The sequence below is a fragment of the Sminthopsis crassicaudata genome, chromosome 1 (genome assembly GCF_048593235.1).
Source record: "Sminthopsis crassicaudata isolate SCR6 chromosome 1, ASM4859323v1, whole genome shotgun sequence".
NCBI lineage: Eukaryota > Metazoa > Chordata > Mammalia > Dasyuromorphia > Dasyuridae > Sminthopsis > Sminthopsis crassicaudata.
The window spans coordinates 143,716,427-143,737,728 of NC_133617.1; the positions used below are offsets into that span (position 1 = coordinate 143,716,427).

At 35.7% G+C, this 21,302-nt stretch overlaps 1 protein-coding gene, 1 long non-coding RNA gene and 1 other non-coding gene across 3 annotated transcripts; 2 read left to right on the forward strand and 1 right to left on the reverse strand.

The window, feature by feature from the left end:
* Positions 1 to 8,798: 8,798 nt before the first annotated feature.
* Positions 8,799 to 12,787, reverse strand: LOC141543492 (uncharacterized). The gene is made up of 2 exons (XR_012482455.1): positions 12,563 to 12,787; positions 8,799 to 10,508 (listed from the first exon to the last, which is right to left on the reverse strand). It is a non-coding gene; the product is annotated as an uncharacterized LOC141543492 (long non-coding RNA).
* RPL30 (ribosomal protein L30) lies at positions 12,785 to 17,224 on the forward strand. Its single transcript, XM_074268823.1, has 5 exons — positions 12,785 to 12,880; positions 12,991 to 13,043; positions 13,343 to 13,488; positions 16,053 to 16,183; positions 17,125 to 17,224. The coding sequence occupies exons 2-5, from the start codon at positions 13,023 to 13,025 to the stop codon at positions 17,172 to 17,174; spliced, it is 348 nt and encodes a 115-aa protein (XP_074124924.1). The 5' UTR covers positions 12,785 to 12,880; positions 12,991 to 13,022; the 3' UTR covers positions 17,175 to 17,224.
* LOC141552345 (small nucleolar RNA SNORA72) lies at positions 16,685 to 16,818 on the forward strand. The gene has a single exon (XR_012485142.1). It is a non-coding gene; the product is annotated as a small nucleolar RNA SNORA72 (small nucleolar RNA).
* Positions 17,225 to 21,302: the final 4,078 nt, after the last annotated feature.

The window sequence follows — 21,302 nt, forward strand, 5'->3', positions numbered from 1 at the left end:
AAGACGAATATAAGGAGAGAAAAAGGACAAGACAGCCAGGGAAAAGGAGGAGTAGGAATGAAGGCTAGAAAGACAAAACGAAGTAGAGAAAGGATCATTGAAGACAGCAGTAGTGCGGGGTGGAAAAGACTCAGCAAACATATGGCTTGGGGTTCGAATCCCTTTCTGATGAAGACTACTTGTGGTGAATGACTACGGGCAAGTCATTTAAATAAGTCTCATCTTCATTTATGAATTGATGGAGTCGGAAAGGACATCTAAGATCCCATGGCCTGTGACTAGTAACTCACAAAACTCTTTACATTTTCTTGGGAAAAGGCTTATTTTCATTCAAAAATATTAAGCACATAATATGTCCCCAGGCATTGTACTAGGTGCTGGGGAATACAAAGAAGGAATTGTCCCTTTGCATTATGGGTGTATATATATATATATATGTATATATATATATACACATATATATATATGTATATATACATATATATATGTATATATGTATATATGTATGTGTGTGGGGTTATATATATTTGTGTATGTTTGTGTGTGTATATATATATATATTACATGTAATTTATACATATAAGATAATTTTACTGGGAAAGCACCAGCAGTTGGGGGATACTTAATGAGGAAATTGAGACTCGGAGCTATCAAATCTAATAAGTGAAAGTGATCAAGCCCAATCAGGACTCCAGACAGTCTTGGCAATATAGAAAAATTACACAGATTAAAGACAGGGATGCCTGAGAAGCAAGGGAAATTGAAGGAAAGTAGATAGCCAAAGTTGCCTTAAACTAGATCTAGATATCAGAGAAGAGAGGGATGTCAGCACAATGATAAAAACAGTAAATGAAGTTTGCAGAGTAAGGGTGAAGGGTGAAGATGGCAGAAGTGGAAAAGATCAATGCCTATTTCTGACCTATTCATATTTATTTTTATGTAATTAACATCCAGACTCTGCAAAGAGAATCTTCATAGATACTAATGTCAAGTATCTGTAATTTTTCAAACAAATCCAAAGCTCATGCAATTTGGCTAGTCTTTTGCTATGGTGAGGATGAAACCTAGGTGATTTACTTTACTTTTCTAAGTAAGTAGAAGAGGGAAGTCTTTTTTGAGGTAGGAATATTTGTGCTTTCAAAATAAGCAAGTTGCATTTTAAATATTATAAAAATGACAATTCATTATTGTTTGTATTCTAAAATCACTTCATGAGTAAATTAAATATGAACTTGCTTTATATTTTTCTTTCTTGTCATGAATTAATAAAAACGACCATTTTAATATGCAAAAACAGAAAAGAGAAAACATTAAACTGTAGGCTTCTATTACATAGTTTTGCAAAAGGCATTAAGTCCTCATTAGTGTGAATAATGAATTTCATGAAGTAGTCACATATATTTAAATCCTTACTATTTGAAGTTATAATTATATAAAATATAATAACCAACTCAATAGAAACTTACAGTGCAAATTCAAATAATGAGATCACAAGACTCATTATTTGCATTAATTAATTAATATTAAACTTAAGAGGACCCTTTTGAATTTCCTTCTGTCCTCACTTCTGTATTTTAAAATGTTTCATTGATCTCCTCTTCCTCCTCCTTCTTTCATCATTATCTGTTTCCATCAATTCTCTCCCCAAGTCAAAATAAAAATCTGTCTTTTGCACCGACACTGCCTCAGTAAATGTACACTTCATTTACACCTCTAGTCTATTACTTCTCACTGCTAAGAGGTAGGAAATATGATTCATCTTCAGTCTTCTGGAGTTGTATTGAGCCACAGCTAATACCAACTTCAGATTAACTAACACACAATAGGTGGGCAAGCCCAAGCAAGAATCTTAGAAATGGCAATGCTGCAGACCATCAGCATTGCTTTTAGCCAAATCAGGACAGCTTTATCCTATGGAATAAATCTTGTGTCAAGTCAGTCAGTCAGTCGACTAGTAATTTATTAAGTATCTACTAGTGCTAGGCTATGTGCTAAACACTTAAGAATAATTATCCTTTCCATATAGTGGGCACTTTGATCTGGAAAATCCGAGTAAAAATTTTTGGCCCTCCCTTCCTAATAGAGAAGTCTGAACTTTTTCTTTTTCTTTTATGAGATTTACAGTATCTTATTGTAAAATCTGGTTTGACACATAATATTATGCATTTCTGAATTTCTAAACTGTTTCTGTGTTGTCTACTGTCCTTTGCATATCATATTCCACAAAGCTCTACAAAATTCCCATTTAATTTTTTATGCTGACCTATGACATAGTTAAACCTTGATGTGAAAAGTTATGTAGAATAACTACAAAGAAAGATGAAAAACAATCCTTGTTTAAGAAGTTCAGTCTAAAGGGGAATTCAAGATGCCAAATGCCTCTTCAAACAGTGTTCACAGACCTAGAAAAATTCTCTACAAAAGACAATTTTTTGTTTTTATATCACTTAGTTTCCTTCAGTAGCCCCCTTCTATCTCCTCAAAAAAAGAACTGTACCTTATTTTTTTTTAAATAAAAAGGGAAAAAATTAAAACTCATCATAAATTAATTGCTTTATATTTTGAATTCTCTCATGTTCTGTGCACATGATAATGTTTTGTTTTTTCTTTTCTTGTTTTATATTTAATATAAAATTATGATCCTAACATGGATAAAACTGAAGTTATATATAATTCACATCCAAGGACCCTGACTTCTGCAAAAAAGCAGGGGAAGATGACTTCTCATATCTTAGCTTTGTTTTTTATAATTGCTCAGCACTCAGTTCTGTTAATTTTGTAGTGGTTCTTTCCATTTACATTATTATAATCTGTATATTGTTTTCCTGACCCTGCTAACTTAACTTTGCATAAGTTCATGTAAGTTTTTCCATGTTTCCAAGTTTTTCGTCATGCTGTGTGCTTTATAGGACAATAATATTCTAATATATTCAGATACCACAATTTGTTTAGCCATTCCACAGTTGATAAAAACTGCTGAAAATATCGGTAGTTTCTCCCTGGATGCCATTTGGGGTGACTGATTTCCCTAATTACTTTTAAGAACCAGAAAAAGAGGAGAAAGGTGATGGGGAGAGGGAGAGAGACAGAGAGGGAGAGAGAGACAGAGATAGAAACAGATAGAGAGACAGAGAGAGAGACAGAGAGAGAGAGAGAGGAAGAAGAAGAAAGAGAAAGAGAAGGAGCAAGAGGAGGAGCAGGAGGGAGGGAGGGAAGGAGGGAGAGGGAAAGAGGGAGAGAAATTTTAGACCTGAAAGATACTGAAGAGTTCATCCAATAAAACTCTTTAATTTCACAGATGAGGAAATTGAGGTTCAGCAATGTTGCAGAATTTGTCTAAACTCTCATTCCTCAAAGTGACCAAATTAAAACCAGAACTTCCCTGCTTCCCAGTTCAGTGTTATATAGACGAAATACTGAGGTGTATATTTATACAAATAAAAATTTGTATTTTGGACACCAGCCTTAACTTTTGATGTGTTTTCCTCCTTTTAAAAAAAATAAGGTTTTTTTAACTTTCAAAATACATGCAAAAATACTCTTCAACATTCACCTTTGCAAAACCTTGTATTCCAAATTTTTCTGCCTCCCTCCCTTCCTCCCCTACACAGCAAATAATACAATATAGGTTAAACATGGGCAATTCTTCTACATATATTTCCACAATTTTGCTGTACAAAAAAAATCAGATCAAGAAATGAAATGAGAAAGAAAAAAGCAAGCAAAAAACAAAAAAGGTGAAAATACTATGTAAAGATCCACATTCAATCTCCACAGTCCTCTCTATTTATGCAGAAGGCTCTCTCCATCATAAGTCTATTAATAATCAGCCTGAATCACCTCAGAACTGATCATTACATAATCTTGTTGTTGCTGTATACAATGTTCTCTTGGTTCTATGCACTTCACTTATTATCAGTTCATGTAAATCTCTCCAGACCTCTCTGAAACATCTGTTGATCATTTCTTATAAAATAATATTCCATAACATTCACATATCATAACTTATTCAGTCATTCCCCAACTGATCCTCTCAGTTTCCAGTACCTTGCCACTACAAAAGGATTGCTGCAAACATTTTTGCACATATGGGTTTTCCTATTCTTTTAGCATTAACATTCCTTTCTCCAAGAGGCTCAGAATTATAGTTTCTCTAGGAAAGGGAAAAAGCAATCTAAGATACCCATTTATTCATAGTTAACTTAAATACACCAAATTTGTTAGGAGGACCACTGGCTAATAACTGTCATTTATATAATAATGTTGCTTTCTTTAACCTATCAAAGTATGATTCTCTTCATTTTAGAGATGAGAATACTGAAATTTAGAGAGCTTAAATGACATTTATGATCTTATGACATAATTAAGATCAGATCTAGGATTTTAATTCAGATCACTTGACTTTGTCCTCTCAGGACTCTTTCGTCTTCATCTTTCTAGAAGAATTGCTTATGGTAAAGTTTGTTCATTAATTGGTAAAATGTTTTTGATTTAGGGTGTGATACTAGAGAGAGGACACCCTGAATTTTCCCATTCTTGACTTGAAAAATGTCATTTTAAAATAAACCTCCAGGTGGCCCAGTGGATAGAACACCAGCCTTAAATTCAGGAGGACCTGAGTTCAAATCTGGTCTCAGACACTTAACACTTCCTAGCTATGTGACCCTGGGCAAGTCACTTAACCCTAGCCTCAGGGGGGAAAAATAAAATAAAATAAAATAAACCTCCATTTTCAGTGTAAATAGTGCTTATGCTTTGCCTTCCTTTGCCAAATTTTGGTCAAGGTCAACTAAAAGTCCATCTGTCTCTGACCTTTGAGACCAACAACAGGCAAGCAGATTAGAAAGTTTCTTTTCTTAGCAAACTACTTCCAAGGCCATGATCAGCTATGAACCTAGCTAAATGTGTTTTTTGTATAAGTATCTGTGGGTACTGTAACTTTGTTCTAATTCTTATTGTCTCACAGAATCACTTGAGTTCTGTTTGCTCCATTCTGTTTTTCAGAGTTCCCTATATGGTTAAGTTTTTCAAATAATCAAGGAAGTTAGGTGGGATGTTGATAACCATTATGTTTTAAGTTGCTTTATCTGTGTTATTATTTTGTAACTTTGGTGTACATAGAGTAGTTACAAAGTTGTAAGGAAAAAAATCTTTATCTATGTATTTTCTCCTTTTCTATGTCCCTTTCCCCTTTATCTGTATTCTTGCTCCTAAGCCTTATAAACCTTATGCTGGCTGGTCTAGCACATGAAGGATGCATTCCACTGTATGTCCTATTTGGGCTTGACCTCCCCTCCCCATCAAGTCAAAGAGATAGCTGCCTTCTCTCAATTAAACTCACTAGTCCTATTTCTCAACTCCTCAGAACTCTGCTAAGTATCTGGCTTACAAAAGTCTTTTGATAAATCAATTCATGTTGTAGTTTTAATGCTGATAATGACTTAGCATTTTTAAGGGATATTTGCAATGTCTTAACCTAAAGAACACATCTTCTTTCCTTATTTGATATGGCCATTTTAAAGATGTCAAAATGCACAAAAATCTACAATGAAATGAAATCAGTGGGCTTCATTTCATATTTGATATTCAAACAAGTGATAAGAATCTGCCTAGTTAGGACAATGGATTTCCCTAAAACCTTTATTTATGTTGTAGTGAAGAAAGGCCAAAAATTGAGTTAGTCAGATGCTGTATTAGGAAAAAGAGAAAAAAAAAAAGTTGATTTCTCACCACCTCAAGTTCTCTAAAGACATACAGTTTTTTAATATATAGTTATAACTTTAGAAAATGTACCAACATCTAATTAGAATTCTTAAGAGTTCTTTTGTCCTGATTTACTAACACTCATGATCATATGTTCATGACCAGAATGATTGTGGGGTATGTGAAGGCTGAGTCAGCTCACTCAGTTTCCAGATTCCTAATGTTCGGCTGCTTAATCTGAATCAATGTGATTTGATGATGATGAATGTAACAGATTTGTCTTCTTGACAATAAAGGGATAGACCAGTGCACAACCCAATGAAAATTGGATGAACATGTTTGTATTTGCTCAAAACTAGTTCTTTATCAGGAAACACAACCTGTCACTTTTAATTCTCATACAAAGTATAAATGGGAAGCATAATAAATGAAAGGGACTGCACAGAGTTCCCAGAAAATAGCTATGCTTATTTAGGTTAAGAAAAACCTAGCAGAAAGAATTGATTAAGGCTGTCCTAAAGCAATTGCTTAATTGCTACCATTTCAAAATCATTGTTGGTCTTACAAGTCTTATAAGAAATATTGCTTTCACTGTATTCCTCATAGGAGTGGAAGGTTTTTAAGTCTTAAAGTGCTATAGAAAAGTAACTTTATGGTAATAATGATGCTATGGGCTGACATTATCTAAAACCTAAATAATGGTTGGATAACACAAAGAAAGGTATTTTGGCTTAGTGAAACTAGAGGGTTAGCCTCAAGAGTCAGGAAGACCTGAGTTCAAATTCTGACTCTGGCAACATTAATGAGTGATGTGGCCATGTGTTCTAGGCAATCTGTATAATTTTAAAATAAAGATTATTTTCAGAAATAGAGGAAACCTTTATACTGATGAAATCACAGGTTTGGACCCAAAAGGATGAATAGCAAAGTGACGTTTCAAAGTAATATTTTTCAAACTTCTATTCATCTATCTTCTAGTCAACTTGACAATTTTGAGGATTCATGATTTTATCACTGTGGGGAAATAGTACTTCCATTAAAGTAGGTCCCAATCACTCTGCAATTTAATAATTGATCTTTGAGAACTGGATGAAATATTAATTACTATGCAGTCAACCTGATGATGAATTTCTCCAAATTTTGCTCTTGGAGTCATTCAATCTGTTGCTATGCCCAAACTTAAAGTCTTTATAGAACTTCTGTTCTGCTTGACATGCCCTTTGGAAACTCAATAGTAACCTCCACATGATGAGAAGGCAAAAAGAATAAGACTTTTGTGAGGATTAGTTAAGTATGTAGGTCTATAGAAATTTGTCAGATTCCTGTCATCCAAACCTTTATCAGCCTTTGAGATTAGGAAACTTGCCCTGACATGGTAAAACCCAGCAAGATATGGCCAGTATGTATTCACATTGGAGGACAGTATGCTTTTTTTTTTTTTTTTAATAATAATAGTTTTTATTTGCCAGATATTTGCATGGGTAATTTTACAACCTTGACAATTGCCAAAACTTTTTTTCCAATTTTTCCCCTCCTTGTCCACCCTCCCCCCCCATGGCAGGTCGACCAAAACATGTTAAATATGTTAGAGTATAAATTAAATACAATATATGTATACATGACAAAACAGTTGTTTTGCTGAACAAAAAGAATTGGACTTTGAAATAGTATACATTTAGCCTGTGAAGGAAATCCAAAATGTAGGCGAACAAAATTAGAGGGATTGGAAATTCTATGTAGTGGTTCATAGTCATCTCCCAGAGTTCTTTCGTTGGGTATAGCTGGTTCAGTTCATTACTGCTCTATTGGAACTGATTTGGTTCATTTCATTGTTGGAGAGGGCCACGTCCATCAGAATTGATCATCATACAGTACTGTTGTTGAAGTATATAATGATCTCCTGGTCCTGCTCATTTCACTCAGCATCAATTCATGTCTCTCCAGTCCTTTCTGAAATCATCTTGTTGGTCTTCTTCCAGAACAATAAAATTCCATACTATTCATATACCACAATTTATTCAGCCAATCTCCAATTGATGGGCATCCACATAGTTTCCAGTTTCTGGCCATCACAAAGAGGGCTGCCACAAACATTCTTGCACATACAGGTCCCTTTCCTTTCTTTAAGATCTCTTTGGGATACAAACCCAGTAGCAACACTGCTGGGTCAAAGGGTATGAACAGTTTGATAACTTTTTGAGCATAGTTCCAAATTGCTCTCCAGAATGGCTGGATGTATTCAGTTCCACCGACAATGTATCCCTGTTATTCTAGTCAATCTGACAGGTGTGTAGTGGTATTTCAGAGTTGTCTTAATTTGCATTTCTCTAATAATGATTTGGAGCATCTTTTCATATGACTAGAAATAGTTAAATTTCTTTATCCGAGAAGTGTCTGTTTATATCCTTTGACCATTTATCAATTGGAGATTGGCTTGATTTCTTATATATTAGAGTCAATTCTCTATATTATTTTGGAAATGAGACCTTTATCTGAACCTTTGACTGTAGAAATGTTTTCCCAGTTTATTGTTTCCCTTCTAATGATAGTATGCTTTTAATACTGTGAATAACTATAGTACATATGTTAACCCTAAATTTTAGATAGTGATACAAATGAATGGAACATAGGGAGAAGCTATGGAAAGTATGCTTACTTGGAATTCCCTAATGTTCTGAGTACAAGATTTCAAATCTGACATTTTTTTTATGTACATGAAATATGTAATGGATGTGGGTGTAGGTGAGGAACTGATTTATTTTGCTAATCATTGCATAATCACTTATTTGTCCAATATTTAGTATTATGCTTGGCATGTAGTAAGCGCTTAAATGCTTTTGGAACAAGGTTTCCCTGGAAAGGCTACTTATTTCCTTCTTTAAAACCTAGCACAGATGGGGAAATTGCATTTTTCTTTTTAATTTCAAAGGGACCACAAGAGTATATTTAATCTATACCATGTCTAATCAGTTTTTCCTCAAAACTATTCTAGATATCTTCAGATTTTATATATTATTTTAATGTATTAATAGTCAATATTGATGACATCTTAACAGTTTTCAGGAATGATTTAATTCTATTTCTTTTTTCTCTTCTTTTTCTTTGGGATGATGGAAATAATTGCTCTATAGCTTACTTCAAACAACCTAGTTCATATCATATTGTTAGACAAAAAAAAAGGAATCTGGAAAGTATCTGGGACTCTTCCAAATAGAAGATTCTCTTCTGGTACTGAGGTTAGGTGCTAAAGACACAGTAAGGATTCTAAGGCAGAGCAATACCTTTTCCAAAATTTAGCCAGACCAAAACCCCTCCATAATTAATGTACTCAATTCCAATCATCTACTGTTCATATTTTTGTATATACTTGGCACTGTATGGAGGAATTCATATAATGACTCATTATCATTATGGATACTGTGAGGATGTTTCCTAAAAAATTACTATATTCAGTAAAAATCTGACTAATCTATAATGCTAGTTTATTTTCACTATCCATCAGTATTATAGAGGATTTAATTTTTTTGACTATATGCATGTTTGGTTCTTTCACATTTGGATTGTAAAGCTAAATATTCCCTACAACTTCTTCATAGCACAAAAATAAATTCTAGCTTAATTAATGAGGTTTGAGATTTTACTGTATTTAATTAATGTAATAGGATTCTTAAGCTTCTACTTAAGAATGTAATCCAGGTAATAGGGTCTTTTTTAAAATATAAAACTTATCTTTCTGATGATCTCATAGAAATAACTTCAGGAATACAGAATAGTCTTTGGCATGTATTTGAAGGCAGGGAGCTTTTCTTTTAAAAAATGTTTCTTCCTAATGCTTTGAGTAGTGCCCTCTGCATAATAAATCCTTAATTTTTTTTCAGTTATTCATTTCTGCCATACAACACAATTCCAGATTCAGTTAATGTGGTACTCTATGCTATGCCAATAAATTATTAGGTCAGGATGAAAATTAAACAAAACAAGAAAGTATTGTTTTACTTTTATGGTGCAAATAAAAATTCCATAGGAAAGAAAAAATATGCAGTATTTTAAAATGATATATATACCTATGACTATCAGTGGTTTCCATGCTTTATTAGGTTAAAAACTTTTGAATATTCTTTTTCCTCACAAGAGGGTGCTCTTTCTTGTTTGTAACAACAGCTTATAAAAATGTACACAAGGAGGCAAAATTTGGACTAGTTATATTTTCCTCATTAATTTAGTAACTAGAAAGGCACATATCCAGCATTATTTCTCATGGAAAATACTTTTCTGAGCCTAAACCTATGATGTTTTTTCATGGAGGGAGTTCCAGATGAGGCTATTTCTTCTATGAATGCAGATAAGCAATAGTTGTTTCATTGTTGTATGGGAATGCAGACAAAAATGTAATTTGCCCAGAGTCAATCAGAATATGGATAGTTTGGATTCTTGAGGTCTGCTCACCACCTTCATTGGCATTTTTTTTCATTAATTCCCTTGAAATAATTATTCTTCTTACAGACATTTTTATTTTGTACTATCCAGCTTATAAAAATACTTTATATTTCGATAGTGCTTTTCAGGAGACAAAGCATCTTCCTCATACTAAGCCTGTCTTGCTCAATTGAATGGTAGAGCTACAAATCAACTCTCAGTTTTCTGACTTCAGGTACCTTTTATACTACAATATGACATAGTTAAAAAGGGCATAGTGTAAAACTTGCGCCATTTGGGCCAAAGGGGATTCCATTCCTGGGCAGCATTCAAGACAATGTGCAGGGAGGGAGCTGGAAAGGACGCTGGGGGCCATTTACATTTTACAGCTAAAAAAAAAAAAAATTTTTTTTTAGATAAAGAACTCACCAGAAGTCACACAGGTCTCAAGGAGGAGGTGGGTATGGCACAACCCCTTTCACTGTACCACAGTTAAGTATTGCATTTTTCAGACATTTCCAAGGAATGGGAGAGGAATCCCATTGTCTACTTTTTCTTGATGATTTTGGGGAAATTTGAGGTGGCTCAATGTTGCTGGGGCATATAGTTTTGTTTTTTTGGTGGAGTATACTTAAGAATAGCGGAGTCTGATATCAAATAAAATTTTGTCACTTTCTAATGGCAAATCACTCCAGTATCTTTATCAAGAAAACCCCAAATGGAGCCACAAATTGTCAGTCATAATTGAAATGATTGAATAACAAACCTTGATGCAAAAAATTTACCACATTTGCCAAATGTAAAGCATAAAACTAGACTGAAGGAAGTGTTGACTTAGGGAAAGCTCATTTATCTTAAAGATGCTCCAAAGGGAGAAATATATTGTGATCAGTGTATCAAGAGACCTGAATCTAAACCCTATTTATCACACTCTGACTTTTAGGCAGGTCATTTAATATTTCTAGAAAAGTATTCTCATTTGGAGGAAATCATACTTGTACTACCTCCTAAAGTAAACACAATTCAAACTTCAAAGTGTTAATGTGAGCTATTATCACATGCTTTGGGGGCATCAATTTATGGGTTTCGGCATCAATTTGGTGCACATAGACAGTATAGGACCCCGCTGCACTTTAACAGATTTCTTGTTCAATCATGTCTGATTCTTCATGATCCCATAGACCAGATATAATTCTAATGATTAGATTTTTTTTTAAAGATTATTTCTCAAGTGACTATTCCACTTGACAAGATATTACAGGATCATGGGAATTGTTTAACTATCAGAATTCTCCTGTTATATACCTTAACTTTGATTAAACAGTCTGAGATTCTTAAAGAGTGACAGAATTACATATTAGTTTGAAGCAAAATAATCTACATTTCATTCATTTATTCATCCATTACATAAACAATGTATTTAATTCCTACCACTTGCAACAAATTGTGCTGTGAGTTAGGCAAAGAATTCGATCCCTGGAACTTTCAGTTTCATAAAGGTAACAAATAAAGAATTAACTGCAATTCACACAAAATATGAAATTCTTTGGCATTTTCTTTCTTTTGGTCTGTACTATGAAGAAAATCCTTCCATATAAACTAGTACTTTCTTTGTAACTTAAACTGTAACTTAGAAAATTATCTATAGTACCTAAGACTGAGAAATATTATTATATAATTTTTTTTTTTTTTTTTGCTGAGGGCACTCTAGATATAAGCGACTTGCCCAGGGTCACACAGCTAGGAAGTGTTAAGTGTCTGAGCCACATTTGAACTCGGGTCCTCCTGACTTCAGGGCTGGTGCTTTAAACCACTGCGCCCTCTAGCTGCCCCCATATAGTTCATTTTGAAAAAGAATATGATATCGTGAAGGAAGGCAGATGTGTTTTTTTCACACTAAGAACTTCGGCAGAAGAGTTCTCTCATCTTGCCATAGGAAGTATACATCAGCTTGAACACTGCCTCCATTTATCTATTAGACCTGAGTTACCTCCCTGGTGTTGCTCATCTAGGATCTGTGAATTAAAAAGAAACCCCCACCCCACCCCCACCCCCAGTATTTCAACCTAAGTGTTTGATACTAATCCTTTTTGATATTCTGAGCTGTGGTGTTTTGTTTTTTTTTTTTTTGGCATCACTTTTTGTCAGCCTAGGGAAAAGTCTGTGGGCTCTTCAGCATGAAAGGGATTATAAAGGAAACTAAAAGATTGGACCTCGGAGCTGAGGGAGGGGCGATAAAGGCTTGGACCTGGAGTCGGGAAGATTCAACTTGGAGGTAAAAGCTTTTTTTCTAAGTCATAAAGCGCGATATAAATGACAAATACTTTTTTAAAAAAGAGAGAGAGGGAGGCCCAATCCTCATTCGTTTTACAGAGGCCTAGGGCATCCCAAAATTCAATCCGCATCGTCCAAGTCCATATTCAGCGCTTGGGCATTCCCTCACCTATAAAACGAGGGGCTTGGCCTGGATCTCCTGGGAGGACCTTTCCCGGGATCCACGCCGAGAGTCTCCATCACTCCCATGCCCGATCCTCGCCGCTTCGGACACCTCCGGACACTCCCAAGCTCAGCCTCAGAGGGAGCAGGCAGAATCACATGAACGGTAACAGAACAGCCGCTTTAAGCAACAGCGGCAGACTACTTCCTCTTGACCTCAGCTGGCTCACACGCTCTTCCGCTTCCGGTCCCGCCCCTGAAGAGCGCTGCATTGTGGGAGTTCCTTCCTTTCTCGCTTCCCGGCCATCTTGGCGGCAGGTCTCTGGTGAGTGGGCCTCTGCGGGATCGGGGATGGCGTGGCCCTGGAGGTCGCGCGGGGTCGCGGATGGGGGGTTCCAGATGCTAAGTGTTCCCCCCTGTCTCTTTATGCTCCAGGCTGAGGGTCCTCCCGCACCAAAGGCAGGAAGATGGTGGCCGCAAAGAAGACGGTGAGTGGGGCGGGCCCGAGCCCCGGCGGCCTCCACACGTGGAGCTAGCCGGGTTCCGGAGGCCGCCACCGGGGGCCTGGCGGGCGGGATCACGGGGGGATCACCACCCCCACTCCCCGCCGCACGCGCACAGGAGACATCTCCAGGGTGGAGAAGAGCGAAGGCCGGTGCCAGAAACGCACCGTCCGGGCTGGGGTACTTCAGGCATCCGAGCCGGGACCTTCCAGGCGGGCTCGGGGGGAGGGTGAGCCGGGAGCGTGCAGCCCCGGAGTTAGAACAGCCTTCAATGTCTCCTGCAGAAAAAGTCGCTGGAGTCCATCAACTCGAGGCTCCAGCTGGTCATGAAAAGCGGCAAATACGTGCTCGGCTACAAGCAGACCCTGAAAATGATCCGACAAGGCAAAGCCAAGTTGGTCATCTTAGCCAACAACTGCCCAGCCCTGAGGTAAGTGGGCCTGGCCGTGCGCTAAAGGGAGCGGGGGTGGGGGGAAGGGGGAATGGGGTCTGAAGTGGATGGAAACCTGTCGGTACCTGAGAGTCTGCGAGACCGGGCCCTACTTCAAACACACTTAGCATTTGTCCGCTCCTGGGCCCGTCAGAGCCCTCATTTACCCAGCTGTAAAAGAGCATATCCCTTCCTCACGTGTTCGAGAGAATGCAATGAGATGAAGTGTGGAAGAGGTTTAGCAGAGTTCTAGGGAAATATCGGGCTGTTTGGGAAAAAAAAAAAAACTTTTAAAGACTTGGTTTCAGATCCTGCCCTTGAACCACACTGTCCATGTGACCAGGAACTTAAACCATCGGAGCCTCACTTGCCATGTGTATATATATGATAAGGATAAAATTTGGACCTTCTACTTTGTTTTGGGAAAAGTACTAAGAAATTGTGCTAATTATAAACTTAGGATCTGACAACCTTAAGCTTGACTTAATTTGCAGGTTTTTTTGCCATTGTTGTGAGATGATTTTGTGCCCATTTGTAGAGTAGGGCATTTTGGAAGGGAAAGAAAATACTTAAATTGCTCATTTTAAAGATAGCCCTTTTACTAGGGCATGTGAATACAAATTAGCACACGTAAAGCACCCCATTGGCTCCTGGACTATGAATTTGTATTCACTTTAATGTGACTTAAAAATTGATTTATTATGATTCCAAAAATTGGAATATTGGAGCTGTAAGGGATCCTGTTTGCTTTTTATATTAGGCACTTAAATAAATGGTGAAACGAGTTTAGTTTCTTCATCTGTAAAATGAGGGAGTTAGACCAAATGTAAGCTTTGTAAAATACTTTATAAACATTGCCTCATTTTATTTTCATGACAATCCTGGGAGTTAGCTGTTAGTCTTCATTTAGGGACAAAATGAGGCAGATTTGAGGTGATAGGGATGTTGGTAGTCAAGATCTGAGGCAAGACTTGGAATTTCTGGATTTTTGGTCTCTAAGTCCAATGCAAACCTGCTATGCCACTCAAACTGCCTAGTGTGATCTTACCTGTATGTCTTAAAGTAGTGGTGTCAGAAATAAAAAAAAAAAAAAAACAGGCCACTATAAACCACATAGAAAACCATGTATTGACGTCTTTTTTTTGTAATTTTGCTATATATTTCCCAGTTAAGCTAGTTCAAGCAGGGCATTTGGCACTTGTATTTAGAACAGTATTATTACATGGAGGTTTAAATCTTGAGGTCTACAGAAATGTTACTGGTCCTAAAAAACTGCTTAGCTTCTCAAAATGTTTTTTTGGACATTTTGGAAAGACCTAAAGAAACATTTTCCAAAATATATTCCAGTTATTTTTTTACTTGCCCATTTACTTATTTCTGTTTGATGATTGGCCTGTGTGAAAATTAACATAACCAGTTTTGCTTCTTCCAGTTGGCTGGCTCTTATCCTTTAAGGCCCCTTCAAAGATTACTTTTGTAGAAGCAACTTTAAGTACTACAAAGTGATAGCTTTACTTTTTTCCTGTACTGCTCATTTGTTTCCTTATGATGGCTTGTAATACTAAGCATATGCTTTTATGTATATCTAAATATGTGCATATCATCATCTAAATTGTAGGTTCTTGGAGAATAGCAGCAAGTCCCAGCTAAAAGGTCACTTACTATTTCCAGTTTGGCTTGTATATATCTTGTTTGTAAATAGGTACTTGTATTCTAACATTTCTGTTAGAATGAGTTTGAGAAGAGGGAACTGTCTTGTTTTTCTGTCTTACACAGCTCTTAGGGTAATGTTTTTCAGTCATGGCTGGCTCTTTGTGATCCCATTTGGGGTTTCTTGGCAGAGATACTGATATGGTTGGACATTTCCTTCTCCAGCTCATTTTACAGATGGGGAAATTAAGGCATCAAGATTTGCTCAGAGACATGGTTAATATCTGAGGATTAAATCTGAGCTGGATGAATTTAAGGCCTCTCCAGGCCTTGCACTTTATCTACTGTGCCACCTAGCTCCTCTCTGTTAAGATTACTAGTAAAATTTAAATTTCTTTTTACTATGAATTTAAAAATAGGTAAAAGAAGCATTAAGCCTTTTGAATTTTTACTCTTTTCAATAAACATTAAATAGTATATGCATAAAATTTAAATATATTGAGAGCAAAAAAAAAATACTGCACAAATCCTACTGAGAGGAAGTAGGGGAGATCCCTTGTCCAATAAAGGATGCCCTGGGGATATTGAAAGGAAGGAGGCAGTTTTCCAAAGGAATCCTCCAAGTCTTTCTGTTGTGATTCTTGAAATAAAGGGTAGCAGGAAAATCTTAACTGTAGTTGACAATATGACACAATAAAAAAAACCCAATCAGGTCAGTGTAGGACTTGGCTTTGCATTGTCCAATTTGATTTTATTGGGTTGTAGTGTATGTGAAGATGGGGAAGGGAGCTTGAGAGGTAACTTTGGAAAAGGTAAGTTGAAGTATGAAGCAGTTTTGAATTAGGCCTTTTAGTGGTCAATGGCAAATCTTCATTTACATAAATGGGCTAATCTGTCATTTATTTTATCTTCAGGAAATCAGAGATTGAGTATTATGCTATGTTGGCCAAAACTGGAGTGCATCACTACAGTGGTAACAACATTGAATTGGGTACAGCATGTGGGAAATACTACAGAGTATGTACACTAGCTATCATTGATCCAGGTATGTTTGTTAAATCAGTTTTGTTGGCTGTATATGTGCACTACATAGTTCCCCTTTTCTAAACTTGATAGTGAATGATTAGTCAACAATTATGTGTTCAAGTATTTATATTCCAGGAACTGTGATAAACCTCAGTATTATGAATTAGGGTTGTGGATGTTTACAAACAATCTCTACACACCTTTAAATTTTTACTTTATCTGACTTATCTAAGAAATAGCAGTGCTGTGGGGGACAAGGGAAAGTTAATTATGATGACATTTTCTTGGGGAAGGATTGGTAAATGTATAGAATTTCTGGGCTGCTGAGGTTTTTATACTTTAGAACAGAACAATAAGGCTCTTCCAAGAGACTAGCTTTTATACATGATGTAATTTTAAGGAATTGGTGGTTAGAAAGAGGAGTCATTGATGCCTAGAAAAGATAAGGAGCTCATTGCTTCAGAATAAAATCTAAAGTTATAAGCAGTCTAATGATTTCAGTGGAGTTTGGTTTAGTGTCTTGCGAATATTCTCGCTGGCCTGATATTGTTGTGATCTGGTCAGGCTAGACATTCGCTAAATTAAGACCATGCATTGTGTCTCCAGAACTAGTTCTTTTCCCTAGTTTTGGTTTTATAAATGCTGGTAACAAACTAAAGGTAGGATGTATTTTCTTTGGTTTGACTACTGTTAACTGCTGTGAATAGAAACTAGGATGTTAGTTTTTTAACGGTTCTCTTCCCCCCCTCCCCCCCAAATCTGAGAGAAAGGAAGATTGCCCTTGGGGAGACAACTATGTACCCCTAATAAGGAGTTAGCAATTGATGACAGCAATTTAAAATGTTAATGTTAAATTTCCAATGAGAATGTTAGCTTTTGATTATGACTGATAAGCTTGATAGTTTCATTGGTTGTCTTAATGTAAATTGTAACATTACTTTTGTTTTTTAAATTTTCTAGGTGATTCTGATATCATTAGAAGCATGCCAGAACAGACCAGTGAAAAATAAACTGTACAAAAGTAATCTTTAATAAACTGGCCAGGACTTGTTTTAAAAAAGTTGTATGCATTACTATTTATTTTCCCTTGTAGAAATGGGAATTTATTTGCTTTATCTTTTCATTCCTGTATACAGACTTTATTCTTTTATGGAATTCTTTTCCCACATTCTATGGTACAAATACAAATCCCACTTAAATTTTTTTTAACCAAAATTTAATCTTCCAAAAAAATTTGTTATAGCTTTTAATGAATAGCAAAAATGTTCAAAATCTGTTATCTCTGGCTCTTATGTACAAAAAAGGCTATAACATCATCTGTATTTTTTTTTTTTTTTTGCTGAGGCAATTGGGGTAAGTGACTTGCTCAGGGTCACACAGCTAGGACATGTCAAGTGTCTGAGGCCAGATTTGAACTATGGTCCTCCTTACTTCAAGGCTGGTGCTCTATCTAGCTGCCCCAATGGCCAATTTTTTTTTTTTTTTTTCCCCCCAGCAAAACAACGCATCAAGAGAAATTTTACATAGTGTTCTAAACTGCCACCTCTGCAAAGATGGGAGGAGTTGTATTATATCTCTTTGGGGTCCCAAAAAGATGATCATTATAACTTAAAAATATTTAACATTATAACATATTAACATAATAATAACATTTGATCATTATAACTTTAACAATATTCAAGATTAAATTTGTTGTACAGAGCAATTTTAAGTGTAGAGTAGCAGTAGGAGAAAGGAAGAGAAACAGTAATGGACAAATTTATATCATTAGTGTAGTTTGTACTAGAACTTTCATTCTTAGAACGATACTTTTCCTCACCTTGTAAGTCTTAGTTTTCTCCATTTCTTTTAAGACACTTTCTCACTCCCATCTTATCCTTCCCCCCAGTATCCAACCTGGTAGCTAAGGCCTCACTATTTCACCATTACAATATCTCTGGTACCACCACTCTAATCCAAGCCTCAAATCTTTCCCCATTACAATCTATCTTCTCTTAGATAGCCACTAAAGTAATTTTTCTAAAGTATAGATTTGATAGTGTGAAACACCCCCACCTCATCCTGTCCCCAAATAAACTCCAGTATTCTTCTTTTGCCCTTTGGATCAAGTATAAAATGATCTGTTTGGCATTCAAAGCCCTTCAAAACCTAGGCCTATCCTATTTCTTACACCTTACCATTACATTCTTTTTGATTTAGTGACATTGACTGACCTGGCTCTTTCATAAACTAAACACTTCAGTTCTAGGCATTTTCTGGCTGAACCATATGCCTGGAATGATTTTCCCACCATTCCTTCCTACTTCTAGTTTCTAGGTGGCTAACTGAACAGAGGACTAGGCCAAGAAATTCAAATCTGGTCTTTGTTAATAGCTGCATGATCCTAGGCAAGTCATTGTACTCTGCCTCAGTTTTCTAGTCAGTAAAGTGGGAATAATAATAAAGGGTTTCTTCCTTCCAGGGTTGTAAGAACCAAGTGAGATAACTGTAAAGTGCTTAACTGGCATGCAGCTATATAAAAGTGTTATTAACTTTTATAGCTTTAAATCCCAAATAACTTTTTTTTTTACCAAAAACCTCAGTTAATTATTTTCTATAGCCTATTTATAGCTTGTTTTGTATGCATGTTGTCTACCCTATTATAATGTAAGCTCCTTGAGCAAGAATTGTCTTAAATACTAGCTTTTGGTTTTAAAAGTTTCAAACTTGCTCACATTAGAGAAGGCCACCTTTTAACATAGACACTATGCTTACTTTCTAGAGGTAGATTGTAACTAGTTATAGACATCCAGAAACATTCAATCTAATCAAATAAAAGCTTTCATATAATTTTTTAATCTAGTATGAGTGCTTGCTATATAGGTAGCACTAGGCACTGGAAAGCTATAGTTCTGGGTGGGCTTGGTTCTTATTTTTCAGGTCCTTATTTCAGTATAATTTGTGAAATAGGCAAATAAATGTCAAATTAGTGATTTAAGGATGAATGCTTATAGCTGTATGCATATCAAAGTATGAAATAATAGACCTACAAGTGATAGCAGAAAAGCTTTTGTGCATTTATTTGTCTCCATGAATTTACTGAATTTTTTTTTTTAAGCTAACTTACATTTGGGGGTTATATGTGTGGAATTTATTTCTTCAGAGGTTAAAGCAGTCCTTAATTCAATTATATTTGGAGAGCTAATCTATTCATACTCTTGATATTCTATTGCCATCTTTTTGACTATTCTTTTTAGTCAGTGTTTCCATCATCACTAATCCCCTTCAGTTTTCAGTCCAACATCTTAATTGTAATCTTGAGGATGAGAATGTATTTTTTTTCCCTCTTTTTTAAAAATTAACTTTATTTTCAAAATAGATGCACGGATAATTTTTCAACATTGATCCTTGCATAACCTTTTGTCCCTAATTTTCCTCTTTCTCCTACCCTCTCCCCTACTTGGCAAATAATCCAATATATGCTATACATGTTAAAATGTGTTAAATCCAATATCTTGCTGCACAAGAAAGATCAGATCAAATAAAACAATGCAAATGAACAACAAAAAGAGTTAAGAATGTTATGATCCACAGTCAGTTCCCACAGTCCTCTCTGGGTGTAGATGGCTCTTTACATCATGAGATCATTGAAAATGGCCTGAATCATCTCATTTTTGTCACATCCATCAGAATTAATCATGTATAATGTATAATGATCTGGTTATGCTCATTTCACTTAACATTAGTTCATGTAAGTCTCCCCAGGTCTCTCTAAAATCATACTGTTGATCATTTCTTATAAAACTATTCCATAACATATACCATAACTTATTCAGCCATTCTCCAACTGATGGGCATCCACTCAGTTTTCAGCCACTATGAAAAGGGCTGCCACAAACATTTTTGTACATATAGGTCCCTTTCTCGCCTTTAAAATCTCTTTGGGATATGGCCCCAAGTAGAAACACTGCTGGATCAAGAGGTAAACACAGTTTGATAATTTTTTATTAGTTATTCTCTAAACTATACATTCTATTTCCATATCTTGGTAAAAGCTGTTTCCTTGAAAAAAGCTGCAATGTCCTTCACTCAGACTATATATAGTCCCTCACACTCATCTGAAAATCATTATACCTGCCCTCAAGCTTAGACACAATTCTAGCCTGTTACTCATGATTATTTTCAGAGCACAACTCGGGTGATACCTCCTTAATAAAGCTTTCTTTGATCTTTCCCCCCCTCAATCTTCTCCACACATTATCACTCTTTCTCTTTTCAAATTAATCTTCACTTAATTTTTTTTTATTATAGCTTTTTATTTACAAAATATATGCATGGGTAATTTTTCAGCATTATTGACCCTTGCAAAACCTATTCCAACTTTTCCCCTCTTCCCTCCCCTAGATGGCAGGTAGACCAATACATGTTAAATATGTTAAACACAATATATGGATATGCTGCACAAGAAAAATCAGACTTAGAAATAAGGTAAAAATAACCTGAGAAGGAAAACAAAAATGCAAGCGGACAAAAACAGAGGGATTGGAAATGCTATGTTGTGGTTCACACTCATTTCCCAGAGTTCTTTCACTGGGTGTAGCTGGTGTATTTTTTTCTTCATTCATACAATACTTAATGTAAAACCACATTGAATGTTTCAGATATTGTCTCTTTTATTTCAGATTTTAAAAACCTCAAAACTTAAATTAATTTAGTATAGTCACCCTTAGTCTCTTGTTTTTATGGAAGTGAAGGAGGTATTTCACTTATTTCAGTGCTGGCGGTTTTATTTAACAAATTCATAATGTTAATGCTTGAAAGTGTTTTTATTTGTTACTGTATTTGTGTTTTCCAGTCCTTCCACCTTTTCTGCCCAAGTTCTTATGTCTTTTCATTTTGTTTAGAGATTTTAAAAACTGCACATAGTATTGCAAATATTAATAATTTTTCAAGGATGCAATAATTAATGTCTGCAGTAACATATTGGTCTAATGCAAATATTCTGTATTCTGTTTTTGTATCATGGACCCCTTTAGATTCAAATGCATAATATTGAAGTATAGTAGAAATACATTCAAAAACCAAGTTGCTCTAGGTAGAGAAAGTAATGGAAAGAGTGCTAGAGTAAGAAAAGTCAAATTCTGATTATGGAATCAATT